Genomic DNA, 22723 nt, shown 5'->3' with positions numbered 1-22723 from the left:
GACTTAGTTACAGTTTAGTGTTTCTGAACTGGAATAGTACATTCCAGTTCAGCTCCCCCTTCTATGAGCAGAAGTGGGCTATGCCCACATCCTGCCTCATGGGGAGAGAAGGAAGTTAGCTAGAGTGTAACCCACCCCCTGCTAGGGGTAGGGTGTGTGTGTAGGACCTACCAGTTATAGGGATCCAAAGCCAGGATCTTGTCTCAGCTGAAACAATTGATCATAATCCCCAGCCTGAGCCTTGCAGCCTAAGCTGGAAGAAGCAGGCAGACAATGCCAGAATTCCAGGAAGAACCATACCCTGTGAAGATAGCTGTGAGTACCGTCCAGAGACCCAAGAGAAGCCATGTTCCTCCTCAGCTAGTCAGGCCCCAGACAGCAGAAGATAGAAAGCGCAGAAGCCAAATTCCTGCCACAGTTTAGAGATCCAAAGCAGACGTCCTTTCCTCCAAAAGCTCCAGGCACATGATAGAGCAGAAGATACACTTCTCAAAAAAATAAAGGGAACACAAAAATAACACATCCTAGATCTGAATTACTTAAATATTCTTCTGAAATACTTTGTTCTTTACATAGTTGAATGTGCTGACAACAAAATCACACAAAAATTTAAAAATGGAAATTAAATTTTTCAACCCATGGAGGTCTGGATTTGGAGTCATACTCAAAATTAAAGTGGAAAAACACACTACAGGCTGATCCAACTTTGATGTAATGTCCTTAAAACAAGTCAAAATGAGGCTCAGTAGTGTGTGTGGCCTCCACATGCCTGTATGACCTCCCTACAACGCCTGTTCATGCTCCTGATGAGGTGGCGGACGGTCTCCTGAGGGATCTCCTCCCAGACCTGGACTAAAGCATCTGCCAACTCCTGGACAGTCTGTGGTGCAATGTGACGTTGGTGTATAGAGCGAGACATGATGTCCCAGTTGTGCTCAATTGGATTCAGGTCTGGGGAACGGGCGGGCCAGTCCATAGCATCAATGCCTTCGTCTTGCAGGAACTGCTGACACACTCCAGCCACATGAGGTCTAGCATTGTCTTGCTTTACGAGGAACCCAGGGCCAACTGCACCAGCATATGGTCTCACAAGGGGTCTGAGGATCTCATCTCGGTACCTAATGACAGTCAGGCTACCTCTGGCGAGCACATGGAGGGCTGAGCGGCCCTCCAAAGAAATGCCACCCCACACCATTACTGACCCAATGCCAAACCGGTCATGCTGGAGGATGTTGCAGGCAGCAGAACGTTCTCCACGGCATCTCAAGACTCTGTCACGTCTGTCTCATGTGCTCAGTGTGAACCTGCTTTCATCTGTGAAGAGCACAGGGCGCCAGTGGCGAATTTGCCAATCTTGGTGTTCTCTGGCAAATGCCAAACGTCCTGCACGGTGTTGGGTTGTAAGCACAACCCCCACCTGTGGACATCGGGCCCTCATATCACCCTCATGGAGTCTGTTTCTGACCGTTTGAGCAGACACATGCACATTTGTGGCCTGCTGGAGGTCATTTTGCAGGGCTCTGGCAGTGCTCCTCCTGTTCCTCCTTGCACAAAGGCGGAGGTAGCGGTCCTGCTGTTGGGTTGTTGCCCTCCTACGACCTCCTCCACGTCTCCTGATGTACTGGCCTGTCTCCCGGTAGCGCCTCCATGCTCTGGACACTACGCTGACAGACACAGCAAACCTTCTTGCCACAGCTCGCATTGATGTGCCATCCTGGATAAGCTGCACTACCTGAGCCACTTGTGTGGGTTGTAGACTCCGTCTCATGCTACCACTAGAGTGAAAGAACCGCCAGCATTCAAAAGTAACCAAAACATCAGCCAGGAAGCATAGGAACTGAGAAATGGTCTGTGGTCACCACCTGCAGAACCACTCCTTTATTGGGGGTGTCTTGCTAATCGCCTATAATTTCCACCTGTTGTCTATCCCATTTGCACAACAGCATGTGAAATTGATTGTCACTCAGTGTTGCTTCCTAAGTGGACAGTTTGATTTCACAGAAGTGTGATTGACTTGGAGTTACATTGTGTTGTTTAAGTGTTCCCTTTATTTTTTTTGAGCAGTGTATATTCCTGCCACACATTGCCAATACCTGCTGGGACCAAAGACTAATGCTGTATCTTGCATGGATGAAAGTTACTACCAGTAAAGACAAGTTTGAACTTTACCCAAGGTCTGGGTCTCAATTTCTGCTGCAAATCCCTCTATTACTCCTACTAGCACCACACTCAATTTATTGCAAATGAGCCAGGATCCAGGAGTCCAGCCGTACCCAGGTAGGAGACACCGTTGACACCATTACCACTACCATACAGAGACATTACACCACTCTGGCATTCCTAACCTGCTACGTGAGTTACAACACCTTAAAGGGCCCTGTGTTAGTACCCTGCGCACGCTGCAATTGGCGTCACAAACAAAATTATAGACTATCATACCCATATCATGACCCACTGCATAATTTGGCGTCCGTGTAACTTTAACCCCGGTCCGGCTCATTGCAAATACTCACAGCAAGAAATAAACCAGAGTCTAGGCCTCAAAGCTAAGGAAGAGAGAAGGTGACCTCCTAGGAATCCCTAGACCTCTCTTTGACTTCTGCCAGTATGAGTAGACCCTAAAGTTGGAAAAACTCATACACCCGAACCTATGCCCCGGAGACCCTGGAAATCCCTAGGAATGGTGGCAGGGAATGATACTACTGGTTCCTTCCCAGTTGAAGGACCCAGCGTCTAGTAACACCACACACAAGTGGCACAACAAAATGCACAACAAAAGCACTTAGCTTTAAAGAGGGAATGGAGAAGCCGGTGATCCACAGGAACAACACACAAGCTCAACAAGCACCAAGCAGGAAATATCAACCACATGGTAAGCAGTGCGAGATTGAACTAAATAGAGCCTCAGTAATGACCACAGGCAACACCTGACAAGTGGTGTGGTCATCACTAAACAACAAACTGCAAGGTGAGAACAGAGACTATCAGCCTCACGTGCTGCCAATCTCCCTGATCTTCTCACTTTTGTCATGGGAGGGGCCGTGACAATAACTTCTAGTGCAAATAATAAAGGAATGGTACAACATAGAGACTTAAGAATAGATGCTTCAGAATTGTTAGTACGTGGGGAATGCATGAAGCTACTAAAATAGGCATGTCAGGAGCGGTAAAAGGTCCTCTTAAAATAAATAATCATAATTAATAATGATAAAAAAGATATATGTGAGAGTGTGTGAATAATAAAAAGTGAATGTGATATAGGATGCATAAAACATGTAATAGCTAACATGATTATAACCATAGTAGGTAGGTAATGATACGATTAGTGAGACAGAGTGTGAAATAAGAGTATTGCGATAACAAAAAAGATATGATCAGAAATGGCGGGTTCCATAGGAGTAATTGCAATGAGTAGGTGAGGGATGTGTATGAATGAATATTGTGAACAAAGAATGAATGGAATATGAAGAGTATGTTGGTTATTTAACAAATATTAATCGCGAATATTGGCATTTACAGAATTTGCTAATATTTAGAATATAGAGATATATATTAGTATTTTTGAATATTCTAGATTTTTTTTCATCTGCACCCATGATCCCTCCCTGGTTCTTTTTTGTGGGCCAATAAGAAGGCTGCAATGTATTTTTCTGAGCTTAACAACATCCCTAGCAACCAATAGGAAAGCTGCCTACCCCTTACTATATAAGAACCTCCCCAGCAGCAATTTTTTACAGTTTTTTTAAAGCTCTGAGAGAGACAGCAGTGTCACTTGTGCTCTGTGCTTTCCACGCTACTTTAGATAGATAGTTAGATAGCTTATATATATAGTAATACAGATAGTTAGTAGGAGATAGTCAGTGTAGGTTATATCCTGATATAGTGTAGCTGTTGCAGTGCAAGGTGTTAGGTTCTGCTGTCCATATATACATGCTACAGACATAGTGCTGTGCTGTCACAAGTTCACAACAATCAGACCTGCTAAAATGTGAAGTTGCATGTATTGCGCCAAAATATGCGCATCATTAGTGCCGATTAGCGCATTCGCAAATATATTGGAGCACTCTATCTGCATATAAAGCCATTTTAAATGTTCTGCCATTCCAACCATTTAGCAGCTTGGAAAATGTAGCAAAAGTCACCCATGCCTGTATTGCGCACGCATTACACAAATATAACATTGCCGATTTTTTAATCAAGAAAATAATAGCAACGAATATTCTACAAAATATTGCCCCGCTGCTCATCACTAATGTCCGCATAATGGGTCCGCATTCATTCCGCAATTTTGCGGAACCGGTGCTGACCCATTCATTTTCAATAGGGCTGCAAAAGGTGCTGTCAGCACTTCTGTTCCGCGGCCCCGCAAAAAATAGAACATGTCCTATTCTTGTCTGCAGCCACGGACAAGAAAAGGCATTTCTATTATAGTTGCGGCCATGTGCGGACGTGTGAATGGACCCTAATAATGATGAATGAATGAGATTGAGTGTGACAAGTGCATGCTGAAAACAAGGGTGTGAAATGAAAATATACTAAACTAAAATAAAAAGGTGTGGGCAATTTTTTTTTGCAAAACATATGTGTAGGCATGACTGTGAAAAACACAAATTGTAATAAGTGTAAAACATTCGATTCGCTTCTTCGCCGAATTTCACAAAGAAATTAACTTTACGACAAATTACTTAGTCACAAAGCACATTTTTTTGTAACTAGTGGGAACAATGACTGGGAACGGCGATTACACTGCCCACGTCATTGAACCTCTCAGATGCCATGTTCAATGCTGATCGCGGCATCTGAGAATAATAGTGAGGGCTTTCAGGGGTTAATCCGTTAAAATAATAATAATGTTCACCTTATCCATTCGAGCTCGAAGAGGCCGCTGCGGCCATTTTGACTGAAGTTCCCACACAAAATCTCGTGTGGTCCATGATGACGCCTTGACGCTGGGCAATGTAGTGATTAGTATTGTGCGCAAATTCATATCGTGAATATTAATCGCGAATATCGCAACTTCAAGAATTCACAAAGATTTAGAATACACTGCGTGCAGAGTTATTAGGCAAATGAGTATTTTGACCACATCATCCTCTTTATGCATGTTGTCTTACTCCAAGCTGTATAGGCTCGAAAGCCTACTACCAATTAAGCATATTAGGTGATGTGCATCTCTGTAATGAGAAGGGGTGTGGTCTAATGACATCAACACCCTATATTAGGTGTGCATAATTATTAGGCAACTTCCTTTCCTTTGGCAAAATGGGTCAAAAGAAGGACTTGACAGGCTCAGAAAAGTCAAAAATAGTGAGATATCTTGCAGAGGGATGCAGCACTCTTAAAATTGCAAAGCTTCTGAAGCGTGATCATCGAACAATCAAGCGTTTCATTCAAAATAGTCAACAGGGTCGCAAGAAGCGTGTGGAAAAACCAAGGCGCAAAATAACTGCCCATGAACTGAGAAAAGTCAAGCGTGCAGCTGCCAAGATGCCACTTGCCACCAGTTTGGCCATATTTCAGAGCTGCAACATCACTGGAGTGCCCAAAAGCACAAGGTGTGCAATACTCAGAGACATGGCCAAGGTAAGAAAGGCTGAAAGACGACCACCACTGAACAAGACACACAAGCTGAAACGTCAAGACTGGGCCAAGAAATATCTCAAGACTGATTTTTCGAAGGTTTTATGGACTGATGAAATGAGAGTGAGTCTTGATGGGCCAGATGGATGGGCCCGTGGCTGGATTGGTAAAGGGCAGAGAGCTCCAGTCCGACTCAGACGCCAGCAAGGTGGAGGTGGAGTACTGGTTTGGGCTGGTATCATCAAAGATGAGCTTGTGGGGCCTTTTCGGGTTGAGGATGGAGTCAAGCTCAACTCCCAGTCCTACTGCCAGTTTCTGGAAGACACCTTCTTCAAGCAGTGGTACAGGAAGAAGTCTGCACCCTTCAAGAAAAACATGATTTTCATGCAGGACAATGCTCCATCACACGCGTCCAAGTACTCCACAGCGTGGCTGGCAAGAAAGGGTATAAAAGAAGAAAATCTAATGACATGGCCTCCTTGTTCACCTGATCTGAACCCCATTGAGAACCTGTGGTCCATCATCAAATGTGAGATTTACAAGGAGGGAAAACAGTACACCTCTCTGAACAGTGTCTGGGAGGCTGTGGTTGCTGCTGCACGCAATGTTGATGGTGAACAGATCAAAACACTGACAGAATCCATGGATGGCAGGCTTTAGAGTGTCCTTGCAAAGAAAGGTGGCTATATTGGTCACTAATTTGTTTTTGTTTTGTTTTTGAATGTCAGAAATGTATATTTGTGAATGTTGAGATGTTATATTGGTTTCACTGGTAAAAATAAATAATTGAAATGGGTATATATTTGTTTTTTGTTAAGTTGCCTAATAATTATGCACAGTAATAGTCACCTGCACACACAGATATCCCCCTAAAATAGCTAAAACTAAAAACAAACTAAAAACTACTTCCAAAAATATTCAGCTTTGATATTAATGAGTTTTTTGGGTTCATTGAGAACATGGTTGTTGTTCAATAATTAAATTAATCCTCAAAAATACAACTTGCCTAATAATTCTGCACTCCCTGTATAGTACTATATATTCGTATTCGCGAATATTCTAAAAAAAAATTCTTCTAAACCCATGATCCCTCCCTCTCTGCTTCTTGCTTGTGGGCCAATGAGAAGGCTGCAATGTCTTTGTCTGAGCTTAGCAACATCCCTAGCAGCCAGCCAATAGAAAAGTTGCCTACCCCTTACTATATAAAAACCTCCCAGCAGCCATTTTCTAAAGTTTATTGCAGTTATGAAAGAGACAGCAGTATCATTGCTGTGCTCTGTGCGTTGTTGTATTACATTAGACAGTTAAAGGGATTCTGTCACCTCGTATAACACAAATTCTGATTTTAAACCAATCATGCTCCACAGCTTACCTTGAATCGGCTTTGCTGTTTTTTATTGTAATCCGTCCAGCAGTTTTGGAGAAAAACGACTTTTATAAAACCCTGAAGGTGCCCAGAGGGGCGTTATGTTCCCCTTTGTGTGCCCAGTAACGCCCCTCTTACAGTGCCCAAAACGCCTTCCTCCAGAATCCCTAACCGCCCACAGCGTCTCATCCCTCTCCTCCCCCTCCCTGACGGCCGAGCGAAGTCTCGCGCGAGCATCGGACGTCACTGGGCTCGGCGCATGCCCAGTGACGACGATGAAGCTCTTGCCCTCAGTCTCCAGCAAATCGCACTGGCGCAGCCCTCAGTGGGTACTGCGTCTGCGCGAGACTTCACTCGGTCGTCAGGGAGGGGGAGGAGAGGGATGAGACGCTGTGGGCGGTTAGGGATTCTGGAGGAAGGCGTTTTGGGCACTGTAAGAGGGGCGTTACTGGGCACGCAAAGGGGAACATAACGCCCCTCTGGGCACCTTCAGGGTTTTATAAAAGTCGTTTTTCTCCAAAACTGCTGGACGGATTACAATAAAAAACAGCACAGCCGATTCAAGGTAAGCTGTGGAGCATGACTGCTTTAAAATCTGAATTTGTGTTATACGAGGTGACAGAATCCCTTTAACTTATATACACTGCTCAAAAAAATAAAGGGAATACTTAAACAACACAATGTAACTCCAAGTCAATCACACTTCTGTGAAATCAAACTGTCCACTTAGGAAGCAACACTGAGTGACAATCAATTTCACATGCTGTTGTGCAAATGGGATAGACAACAGGTGGAAATTATAGGCAATTAGCAAGACACCCCCAATAAAGGAGTGGTTCTGAAGGTGGTGACCACAGACCACTTCTCAGTTCCTATGCTTCCTGGCTGATGTTTTGGTCACTTTTGAATGCTGGCGGTGCTTTCACTCTAGTGGTAGCATGAGACGGCGTCTACAACCCACACAAGTGGCTCAGGTAGTGCAGCTTATCCAGGATGGCACATCAATGCGAGCTGTGGCAAGAAGGTTTGCTGTGTCTGTCAGCGTAGTGTCCAGTGCATGGAGGCGCTACCGGGAGACAGGCCAGTACATCAGGAGACGTGGAGGAGGCTGTAGGAGGGCAACAACCCAGCAGCAGGACCGCTACCTCCGCCTTTGTGCAGGGAGGAACAAGAGGAGCACTGCCAGAGCCTTGCAAAATGACCTCCAGCAGGCCACAAATGTGCATGTGTCTGCTCAAACGGTCAGAAACAGACTCCATGAGGGTGATATGAGGGCCCGACGTCCACAGGTGGGGGTTGTGCTTACAGCCCAACACCGTGCAGGACGTTTGGCATTTGCCAGAGAACACCAAGATTGGCAAATTCGCCACTGGCGCCCTGTGCTCTTCACAGATGAAAGCAGGTTCACACTGAGCACATGTGACAGACGTGACAGAGTCTGGAGACGCCGTGGAGAACGTTCTGCTGCCTGCAACATCCTCCAGCATGACCGGTTTGGCATTGGGTCAGTAATGGTGTGGGGTGGCATTTCTTTGGAGGGCCGCACAGCCCTCCATGTGATCGCCAGAGGTAGCCTGACTGCCATTAGGTACCGAGATGAGATCCTCAGACCCCTTGTGAGACCATATGCTGGTGTGGTTGGCCCTGGGATCCTCCTAATGCAAGACAATGCTAGACCTCATATGGCTGGAGTGTGTCAGCAATTCCTGCAAGACGAAGGTATTGATGCTATGGACTGGCCCACCCGTTCCCCAGACCTGAATCCAATTGAGCACATCTGGGACATCATGTCTCGCTCTATCCACCAACGTCACGTTGCACCACAGACTGTCCAGGAGTTGGCAGATGCTTTAGTCCAGGTCTGGGAGGAGATCCCTCAGGAGACCGTCCGCCACCTTATCAGGAGCATGCACAGGCGTTGTAGGGAGGTCATACAGGCACATGGAGGCCACACACACTACTGAGCCTCATTTTGACTTGTTTTAAGGACATTACATCAAAGTTGGATCAGACTGTAGTGTGTTTTTCCACTTTCATTTTGAGTGTGACTCCAAATACAGACCTCCATGGGTTGAAAAATTTTATTTCCATTTTTTAATTTTTGTGTGATTTTGTTGTCAGCACATTCAACTATGTAAAGAACAAAGTATTTCAGAAGAATATTTAATTAACTCAGATCTAGGATGTGTTATTTTTGTGTTCCCTTTATTTTTTTGAGCAGTGTATATATAATTCAGATAGGGGGAGATAGTCAGTGTAGGTTAGATTGAACTATAGTGCAGCTGATAAGTTCCAGTGCAGGGTGTTAGGTAGTGTGATAGGTTCTGCTGTCCATACATACATGCTACAGACATAGTGCTGTGATGTCACAAGTTGCACGTATTGCACAAATATATGCGCATCATTAATTGCCGATTTGCGCAATCGTTAATATATTGGAGCACTCTATCTGCATATAAAGCTATTGTAATGTGCCAACCATTTTCTGCAGTCTCAGGAAACTTATACCAGCTTGAGAAATGTTACATAAGTGACCCACACCTGTATTGCGCGCGCAATACGTGCAAATTACATTGCCGATTTTCGCAATCAAGAATATAATCACAAATATATGACGAATAGTCTACAAAATATTCGCAAAATATCACAAATTCGAATATTGTCACTGCCGCTCATCACTAGTAGTGATGTCATAAGTCACTGCGCGCAAGATTTTGTGCAGGATCTTCAATCAAGATAGCCACGGTGGCCTCTTTGCGCTCAAATGGATGAGGTGTGTTGTTTTTTTAAATGCCATTTCAGGGAAAAGTGATTCGTTACCACAAAGCACTTGGAATTTCGGCTTCGTGGTAAATGAAATTTTCCCTGAAATTTGGATTGACTTCACTTCGGATACTTCGATTCGCTCAACCTTAAAATATATATAGCGTCTATTGTAGCTGGCCAGCTAAGACCTGTCCTTGGTTGCTAGTATAGCTTATTGGTGTATACAGCTAATCCTGATAACCTTAATACAGTTCCTATATTTATGTGTTAAAGACAAAAGCAGAGTTATTTACTGTGACATCATGTTTTGGATGTCATATAACTGTTATATATTTTGTGTTCACAGAAGCAGAAAATGATAATATGCCTTTAAGATTCATTTTGTAATGTAAGGTAAGCTCAGTGACACAGCAGAAACAACAGAAAGTATAGTGTTAATCTGATGTTGCTGGGCAGAAGTCTAGACCAATCACAGCCAGCTTCACACACAGCCTGTTTGGGAATTCCCCCAGCTCCTGCTGCTAGAATCATTATTCACCAGAGACAGGAGCTGAAGAGACATTTACTCCACTGAGAGCTGAGTTTTATGGGAACAAGAGGCCAAAATAGGTAGTTTAAACAGTTATATAATGTTCATTAGAGATGTCCCGAACTATTCGCCGGCGAACAGTTCCCGGCGAACATCGCTTGTTTGCGTTCGCTACTGCGGGCGAACATGCGATGTTCGGTCCGCTCTCTATTCGCCATCATTGAGTAAACTTTGACCCTGTACCTCACAGTCAGCAGACACATTCCAGCCAATCAGCATCATACCCTCCCTCCCAGACCCTCCCACCTCCTGGACAGCATCCATTTTAGATTCATTCGGAAGCTGTATTCTTAGTGAGAGGAGGGACAGTGTAGCTGCTGCTGATATAATAGGGAAATCCATAGCTAGGTTAGTGTATTCAGTGTCCACTACAGTCCTGAAGGACTCATCTGATCTCTGCTGTAAGAACAGCACACAAAAAAGCCTTTTTTAGGGCTAGAACATCAGTCTGCTTTTATTTATTTTTTCCTGTGTAATCTAATTGCAGTTGCCTTCCTGCCAGCGTGTGTGTCAGGCTCACAGCATATACTGTGCCCACTTGCCCAGTGCCACCACTCATATCTGGTGTCACAGCTTGCATTTAAAAAAATAAAGAATATTTTTTGACTGTAATATAATAGCAGTCAGTTGCCTGCACGCGCGTGTGTGTTTCAGGCCCTGCAAGTGCATAGTGTCACCAGAGCAACTCATATCTGGTGTCACAGTAGATTACATTAAAAAAAACAAAAAACAATTTTGACTGTAATAGATTGAATAGCAGTTAGTTCTCTGCAAGCGTGTGTGTCAGGCCTACAATGTCTACTCTGCCAACCTCTGCCACTGCACAGTGCCACTCATATCTGGTGTCACAGTAGCTTGCACGCATAGTAGAACTAAGCTAATCTAAAAAAAAGGACAGGCAGAGGCAGGCCACCCCGCAGGGGCCGTCGTGGTTGTGGTGCTGTGATTCCTTTTGGCCCTAGAATAATGCCCAGTGTTCAGAGGACACGTACCCTGAACTCAAAAAGTTCTGAGGACATAGTTGACTGGCTAACACAGGACACCCAATCTTCTACAGCTTCAGCTCGGAACCTTGAGGCACCATCCTCCTCCAGCTCAGCTTCGGGCACCTCTCAAGTTACCACTCGCCCGCCTGCCGCCACCACCAACACTAGCACCACAGCTGCTTCACTTGATCTGTCAGAGGAGTTATTTACACATCAGTTGGAAGAAATGAGTGATGCGCAACCATTATTGCCAGAGGATGTCGATAACAGGGATATGTCTCAGTCAGGCAGCATTACACACATGGACGTACGGTGATGATGATGATGATGTTGTACCCGCTGCTGCTTCCTTTGCTGAGGTGTCAGATACAAGTGAAGCGGTTGATGATGACGATGTGTCCGTGGATGTCACGTGGGTGCCCGTTCGAAGAGAAGAACAGGGAGAAAGTTCAGATGGGGAGACAGAGAGGAGGAGGAGACGAGTTGGAAGCAGGGGGAGGTCGTCGCAAGTAACTAGTGGCACAGTCAGACAGCATGCATCGGCAACCGGGGTCAGACAGACAGCACGCCAATCAACGCATGCTGTTGCCACCACAAGAATGACGTCATTGCAGAGATCAGCAGTGTGGCATTTTTTTTGTGTGTCTGCCTCTGACACCAGCGATGCCATTTGCAACCTGTGCCAAAAGAAACTGAGTCGTGGGAAGTCCAACACCCACCTAGGTACAACTGCTTTGCGAAGGCACATGATATCAAATCACAAACGCATATGGGATCAACACATGAGTACAAGCAGCACACAAACTCAAAGCCGCCATCCTCCTCCTGGTCCAGCATCTTCAGCCACGTCAACCACTGCTGTCCTCCTTGCCCCCTCTCAACCATCCGCCACTCCGTCTCTCGCCTTGAGCAGTTCCTGCTCATCTGCCTACAGTCAGGTGTCTGTCAAGGACATGTTTGAGCGTAAGAAGCCAATGTCACAAAGTCACCCCCTTGCCCGGCGTCTGACAGCTGGCTTGTCGGAACTCTTAGCTCGCCAGTTTTTACCATACAAGCTGGTGGAGTCTGAGGCCTTCCAAAAATGTGTACCTATTGGGACACCGCAGTGGAAGGTACCTGGCCGAAATTTCTTTGCACAAAAGGCAATGCCCAACCTGTACTCGATTGTGCAAAAGGAAGTCATGGCATGTCTGGCACACAGTGTTGGGGCAAGGGTCCATCTCACCTGCGCATTGGGTAAACCTGCTGACGGCTGCCAAGCATGGAATGCGTGGCTCTGCAGAGGAGTTGGTGACAGCGCCACGACTTGCAGGCAGGCCTGCTGCCACCTTCTCTACTCCTCCTACTCCATCCTCTTCCATAACCTCCTCAGCTGAGTCCTCTTCTACTGCTGCTGCGTCTTGCTCCACATCAACGGCACCCCCCCAGCTCCCCAGGGGCTATTCCACATCCCGGATACGACAGTGTCACGCCGTCTTGGGGTTGACTTGCCTGAAAGCAGAGAGTCACACCGGACCAGCACTCCTGTCCATCCTGAACGCATAGGTGGATCAGTGGCTGACTCCTCACCAACTGGAGATCGGCAAAGTGGTGTGTGACAACGGAAGCAACGGATTTGTTGGCGGCATTGAATTTGGGCAAGTTGACACATGTGCCGTGCATGGCACATGTGTTGAATCTGATTGTACAACGCTTTGTGCATAAGTACCCAGGCTTACAGGACATCCTCAAGCAGGCCAGGAAGGTGTGTGGCCATTTCAAGCGTTCCTACACGGCCATGGCGCACTTTTCAGATATCCAGCGGCGAAACAACATGCCAGTGAGGCGCTTGATTTGCGACAGCCCGACACGTTGGAATTCAACACTCTTATGTTCGACTGCCTGCTCCAACAAGAAAAAGCCGTCAACGAGTATTTGTATGACCGGGGTGCCAGGACAGCCTCTGCGGAGCTGGGAATTTTTTTTCCTCATTACTGGACGCTCATGCGCAATGCCTGTAGGCTCATGCGTCCCTTTGAGGAGGTGACAAACCTAGTCAGTCGCACCGAAGGCACCATCAGCGACATCATCCCATTTGTTTTCTTCCTGGAGCCTGCCCTGCGAAGAGTGCTGGATCAGGCCGTAGATGAGCGTGAAGAGGAATAGTTGTGGTCACCATAACCACCAAAAACAGCCTTATCAGCATCGCTTGCTGGACCTGCGGCAACGCTGGAAGAGAAGTGTGAGGAAGAGGAGTCAGAGGAGGAATGTGGCTTTGAGGAGGAGAAGGAAGACCAATTTACAGAAGGCATCCCAGGGTGCTCGTTGTCACCTATCTGGTACCCGTGGTGTTGTACGTGGCTGGGGGGAAGAACAGACTTTCAGTGAGATCACTGAGGACGAGGAACGGGACATGAGTAGCTCGGCATCCAACCTTGTGCAAATGGGGTCTTTCATGCTGTCGTGCCTGTTGAGGGACCCTCGTATAAAAAGGCTGAAGGAGAACGACCTGTACTGGGTGGCCACACTACTAGACCCCCGGTATAAGCAGAAAGTGCCTGAAATGTTACAGAATTACCGCAAGTCGGAAAGGATGCAGCAGTTCCTAAATAAATTTAAAAAGTATGCTTTACACAGCGTATAAGGGTGATATCACAGCACAACGGGAATCTAACAGGGGAAGAAGTGAAAGTAATCCTCCTACCACGACCATGCCGGCAAGGACAGGACGCTTTACAGACGTGTTGTTGATGGAGGACATGCAGAGCTTTTTAAGTCCTACGCATCGCCACAGCCCTTCGGGGTCCACCCTCAGAGAACGACTCGACCGACAGGTAGCAGACTACCTCGCCTTAACTGCAGATATCGACACTCTGAGGAGCGATGAACCCCTTGACTACTGGGTGTGCAGACTTGACCTGTGGCCTGAGCTATCCCAATTTGCGATAAAACTTCTGGCCTGTCCCGCTTCAAGTGTCCTGTCAGAAAGGACCTTCAGTGCAGAAGGAGGTATTGTCACTGAGAAGAGAAGTCGCCTAGGTCAAAAAAATCTAGATTACCTCACCTTTATTAAGATGAATGAGGCATGGATCCTGAAGGGACTGACAGTGGGCGATACATTTGACTAATAAAGGCCTGGTGATGATGAGATGAACTGCCTTGGGCTAAAAATGGTCCACACGCTGCTGTACTTTATCTCTGCATGCCGGATGACTTGCGTGACTTATCCGCCACCAACTAGGGTTCAAGCCGCAGTGTTTTAGTGCACTTTCTGCCTGGAAAACATAAATTTTTCTGGCCGCTGCTACAGCGGCTGCATCAATACCTGATTTTTCAGGCATGTGTACATGCCTAATTTTTCTGGCCTCTGGTGCTGCACTGTGGCTGCAAAAACAAATAAAAAAAAAAGGCACATACATGTGTCAATTCCCCTTCGTGATCGTTACCTTGTTGTGGTGAAGGGGCTTGCATATCACAATGAAGCGACCACCTCTATGAGTGTGTTGGCAATGACAATGTTGGCACACCCCAGATGATAAGGTCGTTGCTTCATTGTGAACAGACCAAAAGCGATCGGCTGGATAATTTTGCATAGAAAAAACATAAATTTTCTTTGTGATCATCTAAGGTGATCATTAAAGCCTACTAGGCCAACAATGGGCCCACACTGCAGAATCATTGTTTTCTGGGTCACTTAACTGTCACTTAACTACCTCAGCACGACCATAGGCTTTTAAAAAACCCCATCGCCTGCAATCTCCCAAACGTGCGCACGAGCACAGTCATCACTACACCAAGATTGACGCATAGAGGAATAAAATTTATGTCATGAGAGTGTCAACTATTGACAACTCTTTGCGGTTGTCTAAAATCTATTCCCTACACGTCCTCTGATAGGCGACGTAACAGGGATTAAACTGATAGGAATAGTACTACTTAACACAACTAATAATAAATAATTATAATAATAATAATAATAATAATAAGGGATGTAACAGGGATTAAACTGATAGGAATAGTACTACTTAACACACCACTTATATCTGGTGGCACAGTACATTGCACGGCGCACGCGCAGTGCCCCAAATTGGAAGTAGGAGGACCGACCAAGCATCTTTTTCCATCTCCCGATTCCTAAAATCTATTCCATACACGTCTTCTGATAGGGGACGTAACAGGGATTAAACTGATAGGAATAGTACTACTTAACATACCACTCATATTGGGATTGCACAGTACATTACACGGCGCATGCGCAGTGCCCCAAATTGGAAGTAAGAGGACCGACCAAGCATCTTTTTCCATCTCCCGGTTCCTAAAATCTATTCCATACACGTCCCCTGATAGGGGACGTAACAGGGATTAAACTGATAGGAATAGTACTACTTAAACACACCACTCATATCTGGTGGCACAGTACATTGCAAGCCGTACGCGCAGTGCCCAAAATTGGAAGTAAGAGGACCGACCAAGCATCTTTTTCCATCTCCCGGTTCCTAAAATCTATTCCATACACGTCCCCTGTGTGCTGTGGGGCAGGGGAGGGAGAGGCGTGTCCCTCCCCTGTTCTTCTGATAGGCCGCAGGCACTAATGCCTGCAGCCTATCAGAGGCCGGCTCAGGCAGAGCGATGACGTCATTATCATTGCGACGCCTGAGCCGGGCAGCACACAGCAGGGACACAGGCCAGAAGAGGCCTGCAATCGCTGCTGATGGAGGTAAGTATTAGTGTTGTTTTTTTTTTCTTCTTTGCGGGGGGCGGGGGAAGGGGGGGCTGGCACTATGGGGGGGATCTGGCACTATAGAGGGGGCTTGCACTATAGGGGGATTTGGCACTATGGGGGGGGATCTGGCACTTTGGGGGAGCTAGCACTATGGGGGGGGCTGGAACTATGGGGGAGCTGGCACTATGGGGGGGGGGCTGGAACTATGGGGGAGCTGGCACTATGGGGGGCTGGCACTATAGGGGGAGCTGGTACTATGGGGGGGCTGACACTATGGGGGAGGAGCTGGCACTATGGGGGGGCTTGCACTATGGGGGGGGGGGCTGGCACTATGGGGGGGGGATCTGGCACTATGGGGGGGAATCTGGCACTTTGGGGGAGCTAGCACTATGGGGGGGGGCACTATAGGGGGAGCTGGCACTATGCGGGGGGCTGACACTATGGGGGGGCTGGCACTATGGGGGAGGAGCTGACACTATGGGGGGAGCTGGCACTATAGGGGGAGCTAGCACTATGGGGGGGCTGGCACTATGGGGGGAGCTGGCACTATTGGAGGAGCTGGCACTATGGGGGCATTTCTTGCTGGCACATTATGGGGGGGCACCATGGGGGAGAGGAGCACTATGGGGGTATCTGGGGGCTCTAAAGGGGCTTTTTTTTAATTATTGGCACATTCTGGGGGGCACTATAGGGGAGAGCAGCACTATGGGGCATTTGGTGTTACTATAGGGGCATTATTTGGGGGCACTATGGGGAAGTGGGGGCTCTAAAGGGGCCTTTTGTATTGGAACATTATGGGGGGCACTATGGCATTTGGTAGCACTAAGGGGGCATTTTTTACTGGCACATTATGGCAGGCACTATAGGGGAGAGCGGCACTATGGGGCATTATTTGGGGGCACTATGGGGGAGTGGAGCACTATTGGGGCATATGGTGGCACTAAGAAGGGGAATTTTTTTACTGGCACATTGTGGGGGAGAGGAGCACTATAGGGGCATCTGCTGGGGGTACTAAGGGGCATTTTTTTTACTGGCATATTATGGGGGACACTATGGGGAAGGGGGGGAGGAGCAGTATGAGTGCATTTACTGGGGCACTATATAGGGGTATTTTATACTGGCATACATTATGGGGACATTAGCTCAACTGCGGGCACTAAGCGGGGGTATTTCATGTTCTGTCATATTATAGGGAAAATTAGTACTACTAGGGGGTATTATGGGGAGCTTTACTACTACTGGGGGGCTATGAGGAACATGATTACTAGGGCACTATAGGGGCATTATTACTACTAAGTGTGCTCTGGCAGAGAAATATTTCTATTGGTGGGATTTTGGGGAGCACTGTTACTTTGGGGGCACCCTAGCACAGTATCAGCTTAGCACTATTATTTTTGGGGGACATTATCTTTATACTATTAGTGTCTGGGCGCAGTTATTTTTTAGAGCACTGTGTGCCAATAATTGTTTAAGGGGGCACTATCTGTGTGGTAGTAGTATTCCCAGGGGTACTGTTTCTGCAGTATAGTATTGGGGGTGGCAGGAAACTAATGTCTGTTTCTCAATCTCTGCAGAGACGGGAGATGGCAGAAGAATCATCATGGCGGTCTGGTCTGAATGGAGAAGATGAGGAAAGAGAACGTCTACAACAAAGGTGACATCACTGGATGTAAGAGGTAGGGGGCGCTATGTAGGAGAGGAGATGCTCCGGCTCCTCCCCCTGCCATTTGCAGAAGGAGGATTTAGAGCTGGGTGAGGACGGTCAAGGGGGGTAGCAGGCGACGGGCGGGTGGCAGATGGTGGGGGGAACCACAGGCCTTGAGCAGGATCAGGGGAGTGAGGAGAGCGGAGGAGCTTCCTGGCTGTAGCTTGTTGTATAAGCAGGCAGTGCAGCCAGGACAGGTCCCCCCTCTCCGTATGATGTGTAGACAGGCCTCCACTATAAAATGTCAGCTGTACAGTGTGTGTTGGGAGTGGCCTATTAAATGTAGGAGGGGCTTTTAAAAATGGGCCACTTGACTGGATTTGCCCCCCAGGACTAAGGCTGCCAGCCCTCCCCTGGGAGGCGGCAGTGTTATATGAAGAAAAGTTGAAGTTAATAAAGAAGTTATTTCAAGCATTTGGTGTACTCCTTAAACCTACTGTTTCCATAGAACGACGCTAGAGGAATTACAGAGTATTAGACAGTCTGGTTAGACTAAAAGTCAGAGATACCAAAATTCTTCTAATGCCACAGCGGAAAAGGCACTTCATAGTGCTGTGCCTGCCACAGTGGAACTAATGCCCTCAGAGGGCGAAGTAAAAGCGCTCCTCAACTTGCACAGTAAAGAGCACATTAGAGCAGCGGAGCAACTGTTCCCTGAGTGAGCAAGCAAAGACATCTCAGCGGAGCTACCGTAAAGGCCATAGAACGTGTGCATTAGTCAAACTGCAGCCGACTCTTAAAGTGGCAGAACGGCAAAGGCAAAATAGTCAGAGAAAGAGCGCCAACCCTCCTGCGATCCCTAGAGAGAGAAATAGACGCATGGTGGGAGGACAAAGTCCAGAGCTAGAGTGCCTGCACCGCTATCCACGGAGAGACCACGAACTGCAGCCAGCTAGTTTCCTGCCACTAGGCCCAAAGCCTGCAGCAGCGTATCCAAGCCAGCACTTCGCAAGTCAGCACAAAGCATCGCAAGTCTGCACAGAGCATCGCAAGTCATCACAGAGCATCGCAAGTCAGCGCAAGCATCGCATCATATCAAGAAAAGACGCGTCTCCTTTAAGATTGACATTTGTTCCTGCTCTTCAGAATAAGCTTTCCTTTTATTACATTGCATATAGGCTTTGGCATAAAGAGAAATTTTTTGTGTTTAGAAATAAGAGACTTTAAATAAAAACAAAGGACCGGTTGTAATACACGGACTCTAAAGTATTTAAAGTGGCAGTCATTTATTTCTGCATTTATTAGTATTGCATTTAAAGTGAAAGGACTCTAAATATTCATATTGATTGTCAGTATTGCATTTAAAGTAAAATGTCTGAACCTAGTATTGCCATGCCACTGTTAGAGGATACAAAGATAGATAGAGTAGAAGTTGAAGAGCAAGGGAACCTGTCTGAGGTAGAAGATTCTTTTGCAGCATTAGTCTTGCCTCAAACAAATATAGCCCAAGCAGATGAACTAAGACGTTCATCACATGTCAGAAAACTGACCCCCAAAGATGCTGGAATATTTGGAGCAAGAAGCAGCACTGAAAGGAAAAAAAAAAAAAGCTAAAGCAAGAAAGTATAAAAGGGAACTTGAGTGATATGGTAGAGACAGTATAAGAATCAGAATCAGAGCTTATGGCAGCATATGTCAACCTGCGGTCATTTACGACACCTTCCCAGGATATTGTAAGGAACATGGACACATGTACTGCAGTCACTAAAGGTTTGGTAAAGCTCATGAGAGAACTATAATCTGCAGAAAACTATGATGAAGTTAAAGCAAGACGTAGAATGAATGAGCTTTTTATGAGAGGCTATGTTAGGTCCTTAGGTGGTACCACAATCTCAAGTGTGACTTCCTTCACTAGCATGAGGGCCACCCATATATCAGAGTCCTCAAATACTTCAGCCAAAAGAAAGGAATTAGCTGAACAACTTGCTGTCAAGAAAGCACAAATTGAAATGGAAGCTGCCATCGACGCACAGCGCCAACTGATGGCTGAAAGGGAAGCTGAAAAGGATGCACAACACCAACAGATGAAAAGTCTGAAAAGGCCCAGAGTGAGGGCCTCCTAGTGGGACATCGAGGTCTCCAGCGATGTCTTCCCTCCCTTACATGTGTTGTATGTTTGGTGTGGGGTTATGATTTGGTGTGTTGTAATGTCTAGCTTGGTGTTCCATGTCTGGTATGTTTGGTAATATCTTCCAGCATGATTTCTTGACATTTCCCCTGTTTGTTGTCTTCCTCCTGAAGGGGGCTGGTTTCCCGGAGTGGTGAACCAATAGTCTGTATGCTGCGCTGCCCCGGGCCACCGTGCATCTTGCTGCATGGGGGTCCAGGCAGTTACTGGTGAGCTGGTTTCCTGTATGTGTTGTTTGTACGGTGCCCGGTTTGGAGTGTGGGCTCCTGTACATATGTACACAGTGACACAGCAGAAACAACAGAAAGAGTAGTGTTAATCACAAGAGTTAGTCTAGACCAATCACAGCTAGCTTCTCACACAGCAAGAGTTTTCACCAATCACAGCCAGCCTCACACACAGCCTGTATGGGAATCCCCCCATCTCCTGCTGCTAGAATCATTATTCACCAGAGACAGGAGCTGAAGAGACATTCACTCCACTGAGAGTTGAGTTTTATGGGAACAAGAGGCCAAAATAGATAGTTAAAGGGATTCTGTCACCAGGTTTCACCCCTGTCAGCTAAACATATACTGATGTTCAGGGCCTCATCACGATTCCTAATGTGGGCTTATAAATGTGATCTGTAGCCTTATTTTGCTAAAAAACAGCTTTTACTAACCTGTCAGTCAAAGAAATAAGGTGCCCAAGGGGATGTGAAGTGATGCAAGGTGCCGGCCGCACCCGCCACCGTTCGTGCCCAGCGCCGCCTTTCCAGACTTCTGCGCCGCCTCCTAACCCTCTGTGCCGTCTCTCGCTCTCCCTCCCTCCCCCCTCCTGCTGTAAGATCTCGCGCGTGCGCACAGGGCTCTGCCTGATGCGCCCGTGCAGACTTCTCCATTTGGCTTCTTACAGCGAAGTGTAACTTCGCTCAACCCCCTGTATGACCTGCACTCTGGCGCCAGCCTCTCAGAGCCCTGTGCGCACGCGCGAGATCTTACAGCAGGAGGGGGGAGGGAGGGAGAGCGAGAGGTGGCACAGAGGATTAGGAGGCGGCGCAGAAGTCTGAAAAGGCGGCGCTGGGCACGAACGGCGGCGGGTGCGGCCGGCACCTTGCATCACTTCACATCCCCTTGGGCACCTTATTTCTTTGACTGACAGGTTAGTAAAAGCAGTTTTTTAGCAAAATAAGGCTACAGATCACATTTAGAAGCCCACATTAGGAATCAGTATGAGGCCCTGAACATCAGCATATGTTTAGCTGACAGGGGTGAAACCTGGGGACAGAATCCCTTTAAAACAGTTATATAATGTTCATATTGTTAGTATTGTGTTTAGAACTGTATACTGAACTAGATATATATGTGTTTACTTACAGCTCCACCAATTTTAACCATACAATTGCAAATACAAATTGCAAGCTACAAATTCCAAGCATTCAGATTCCATATTGCAATCCAAATTGCACATAACCATACCAGATCATACTCAACCAATCTGCAAATAGTTACTGCTAACTGCATACTGCAAGCAGAACTATTAGTTAGACCTCAGATATACCTTTCAGAGAGATCATAAAGTGCTTAAATAACTTAGTGAGAGTACAGATTCTCAAGAGAGAAATATATCGACCATTTTATGTTGAATGACAAGATTGAACAGTTGAACCACCATCTTAATCATACTGCCATTTTGTGATATCTTTTTAACGCGTGTTATGTACATGGACCATCTGCTGCGGAAGTTAATAAAGAAGTTATTTCAAGCATTTGTTGTGCTCTTTAAACCTACTGTTTCCATAGAACGGCACTAGAGGAATTACAGAGTAACATACAGTCTGGTTAGACAAAAAGTCAGAGATACCAAAATTCTTCTAATGCCTCAGCGCAAAAGGCACTTCATAGTGCTGCGCCTGCCACATCTATAGCTTTGGCGTTATTTTAAAGTTCAGACTCTCAGCTTTAAAATGACGCTTAGCTACAATTTATAAAAAATGTTATAGGGGAAAGAGGTTATCCCGCAATAACAACTTATTAACTATTTATAGGATGGGTGATGCCTATCATAGCCCGTTGGAATTAAGTTAGAGCTGGTGTCGATTTGAGTTTCGGGAGCACGGAGTGGCAGAGATGTGCCTAATTCTTTAAGAGGCATCTGTCTCTTAAAGGGGTTGTCTCACTTCAGCAAATGGCATTTATCACGTAGAGAAAGTTAATACAAGGCACTTATTAATGTATTGTTATTATCCATATTGCTTCCTTTGCTGGGCTAAATCATTTTTCCATCACATTATACACTGCTGATTTCCAGGGGTTATGGCCACCGCTGCAGCGCAGATACAAGGCGACCGGGACAGGAGCTCCTGTGAATTCCTGCTTATGTGCACTCCAACGGTCCTGGTCACCAGAGAGGCTGGCACTTTTTTATATAGTGTGCAAGCACGGCCACCACTGCTGGATTTCAGGATGGTCGTAACCATGGAAACGAGCAGTGTATGATGTGATGGAAAAATGAATGAAGCCAGCAAAGGAAACAATATGGCCAATCACAGTACATTAGTAAGTGGCTTGTATTAACATTCTCTATATCATAAATACCATTGTGAGACACTTCCTTTTATGAATTGGGTGCATCTCACTTTGGCACACAGGGGATCACGTCTGGCTTATGGGAATAGCAGTCTTGATAAATCTCCCCCTTGTCTTTCTAAAAATAATTATTTTCTTGATTTTCTAAAATCAGGGTTATCAACCAGAATTTTACAACTTCTCTAAAAATCATGGGCAGCCAACATTTTTTATGGACAAACTGGAAATCAATAATAAATGATAAAGGTTATAGGGGTAATAAGTAATACATGTCTATAGCTCAATATACTGATAAGAGCTCATTACCAGCATTTTCTGTGAGCTGTACAATGAT

General features: G+C 46.3%; 1 protein-coding gene and 1 gene segment (V, D, J or C); both read right to left on the bottom strand.

The window, feature by feature from the left end:
• The window catches only part of LOC120989007, a 769594-nt gene that overhangs the window by 418477 nt on the left and 328394 nt on the right, over positions 1–22723 (bottom strand). The gene's annotated exons all lie outside the window — the stretch shown is intronic.
• The window catches only part of LOC120989010, a 369628-nt gene that overhangs the window by 279902 nt on the left and 67003 nt on the right, over positions 1–22723 (bottom strand). Inside the window, 1 exon segment of the C gene segment in view lies at positions 11207–11217. Within this exon segment, the coding sequence occupies positions 11207–11217 (11 nt within the window).

This window comes from Bufo bufo, chromosome 2 (genome assembly GCF_905171765.1).
Source record: "Bufo bufo chromosome 2, aBufBuf1.1, whole genome shotgun sequence".
Classification (NCBI taxonomy): Eukaryota; Metazoa; Chordata; class Amphibia; order Anura; family Bufonidae; genus Bufo; species Bufo bufo.
The sequence above is the reverse complement of the archived record's forward strand: the minus strand, read 5'-3'. Positions and strand labels throughout refer to the sequence as shown.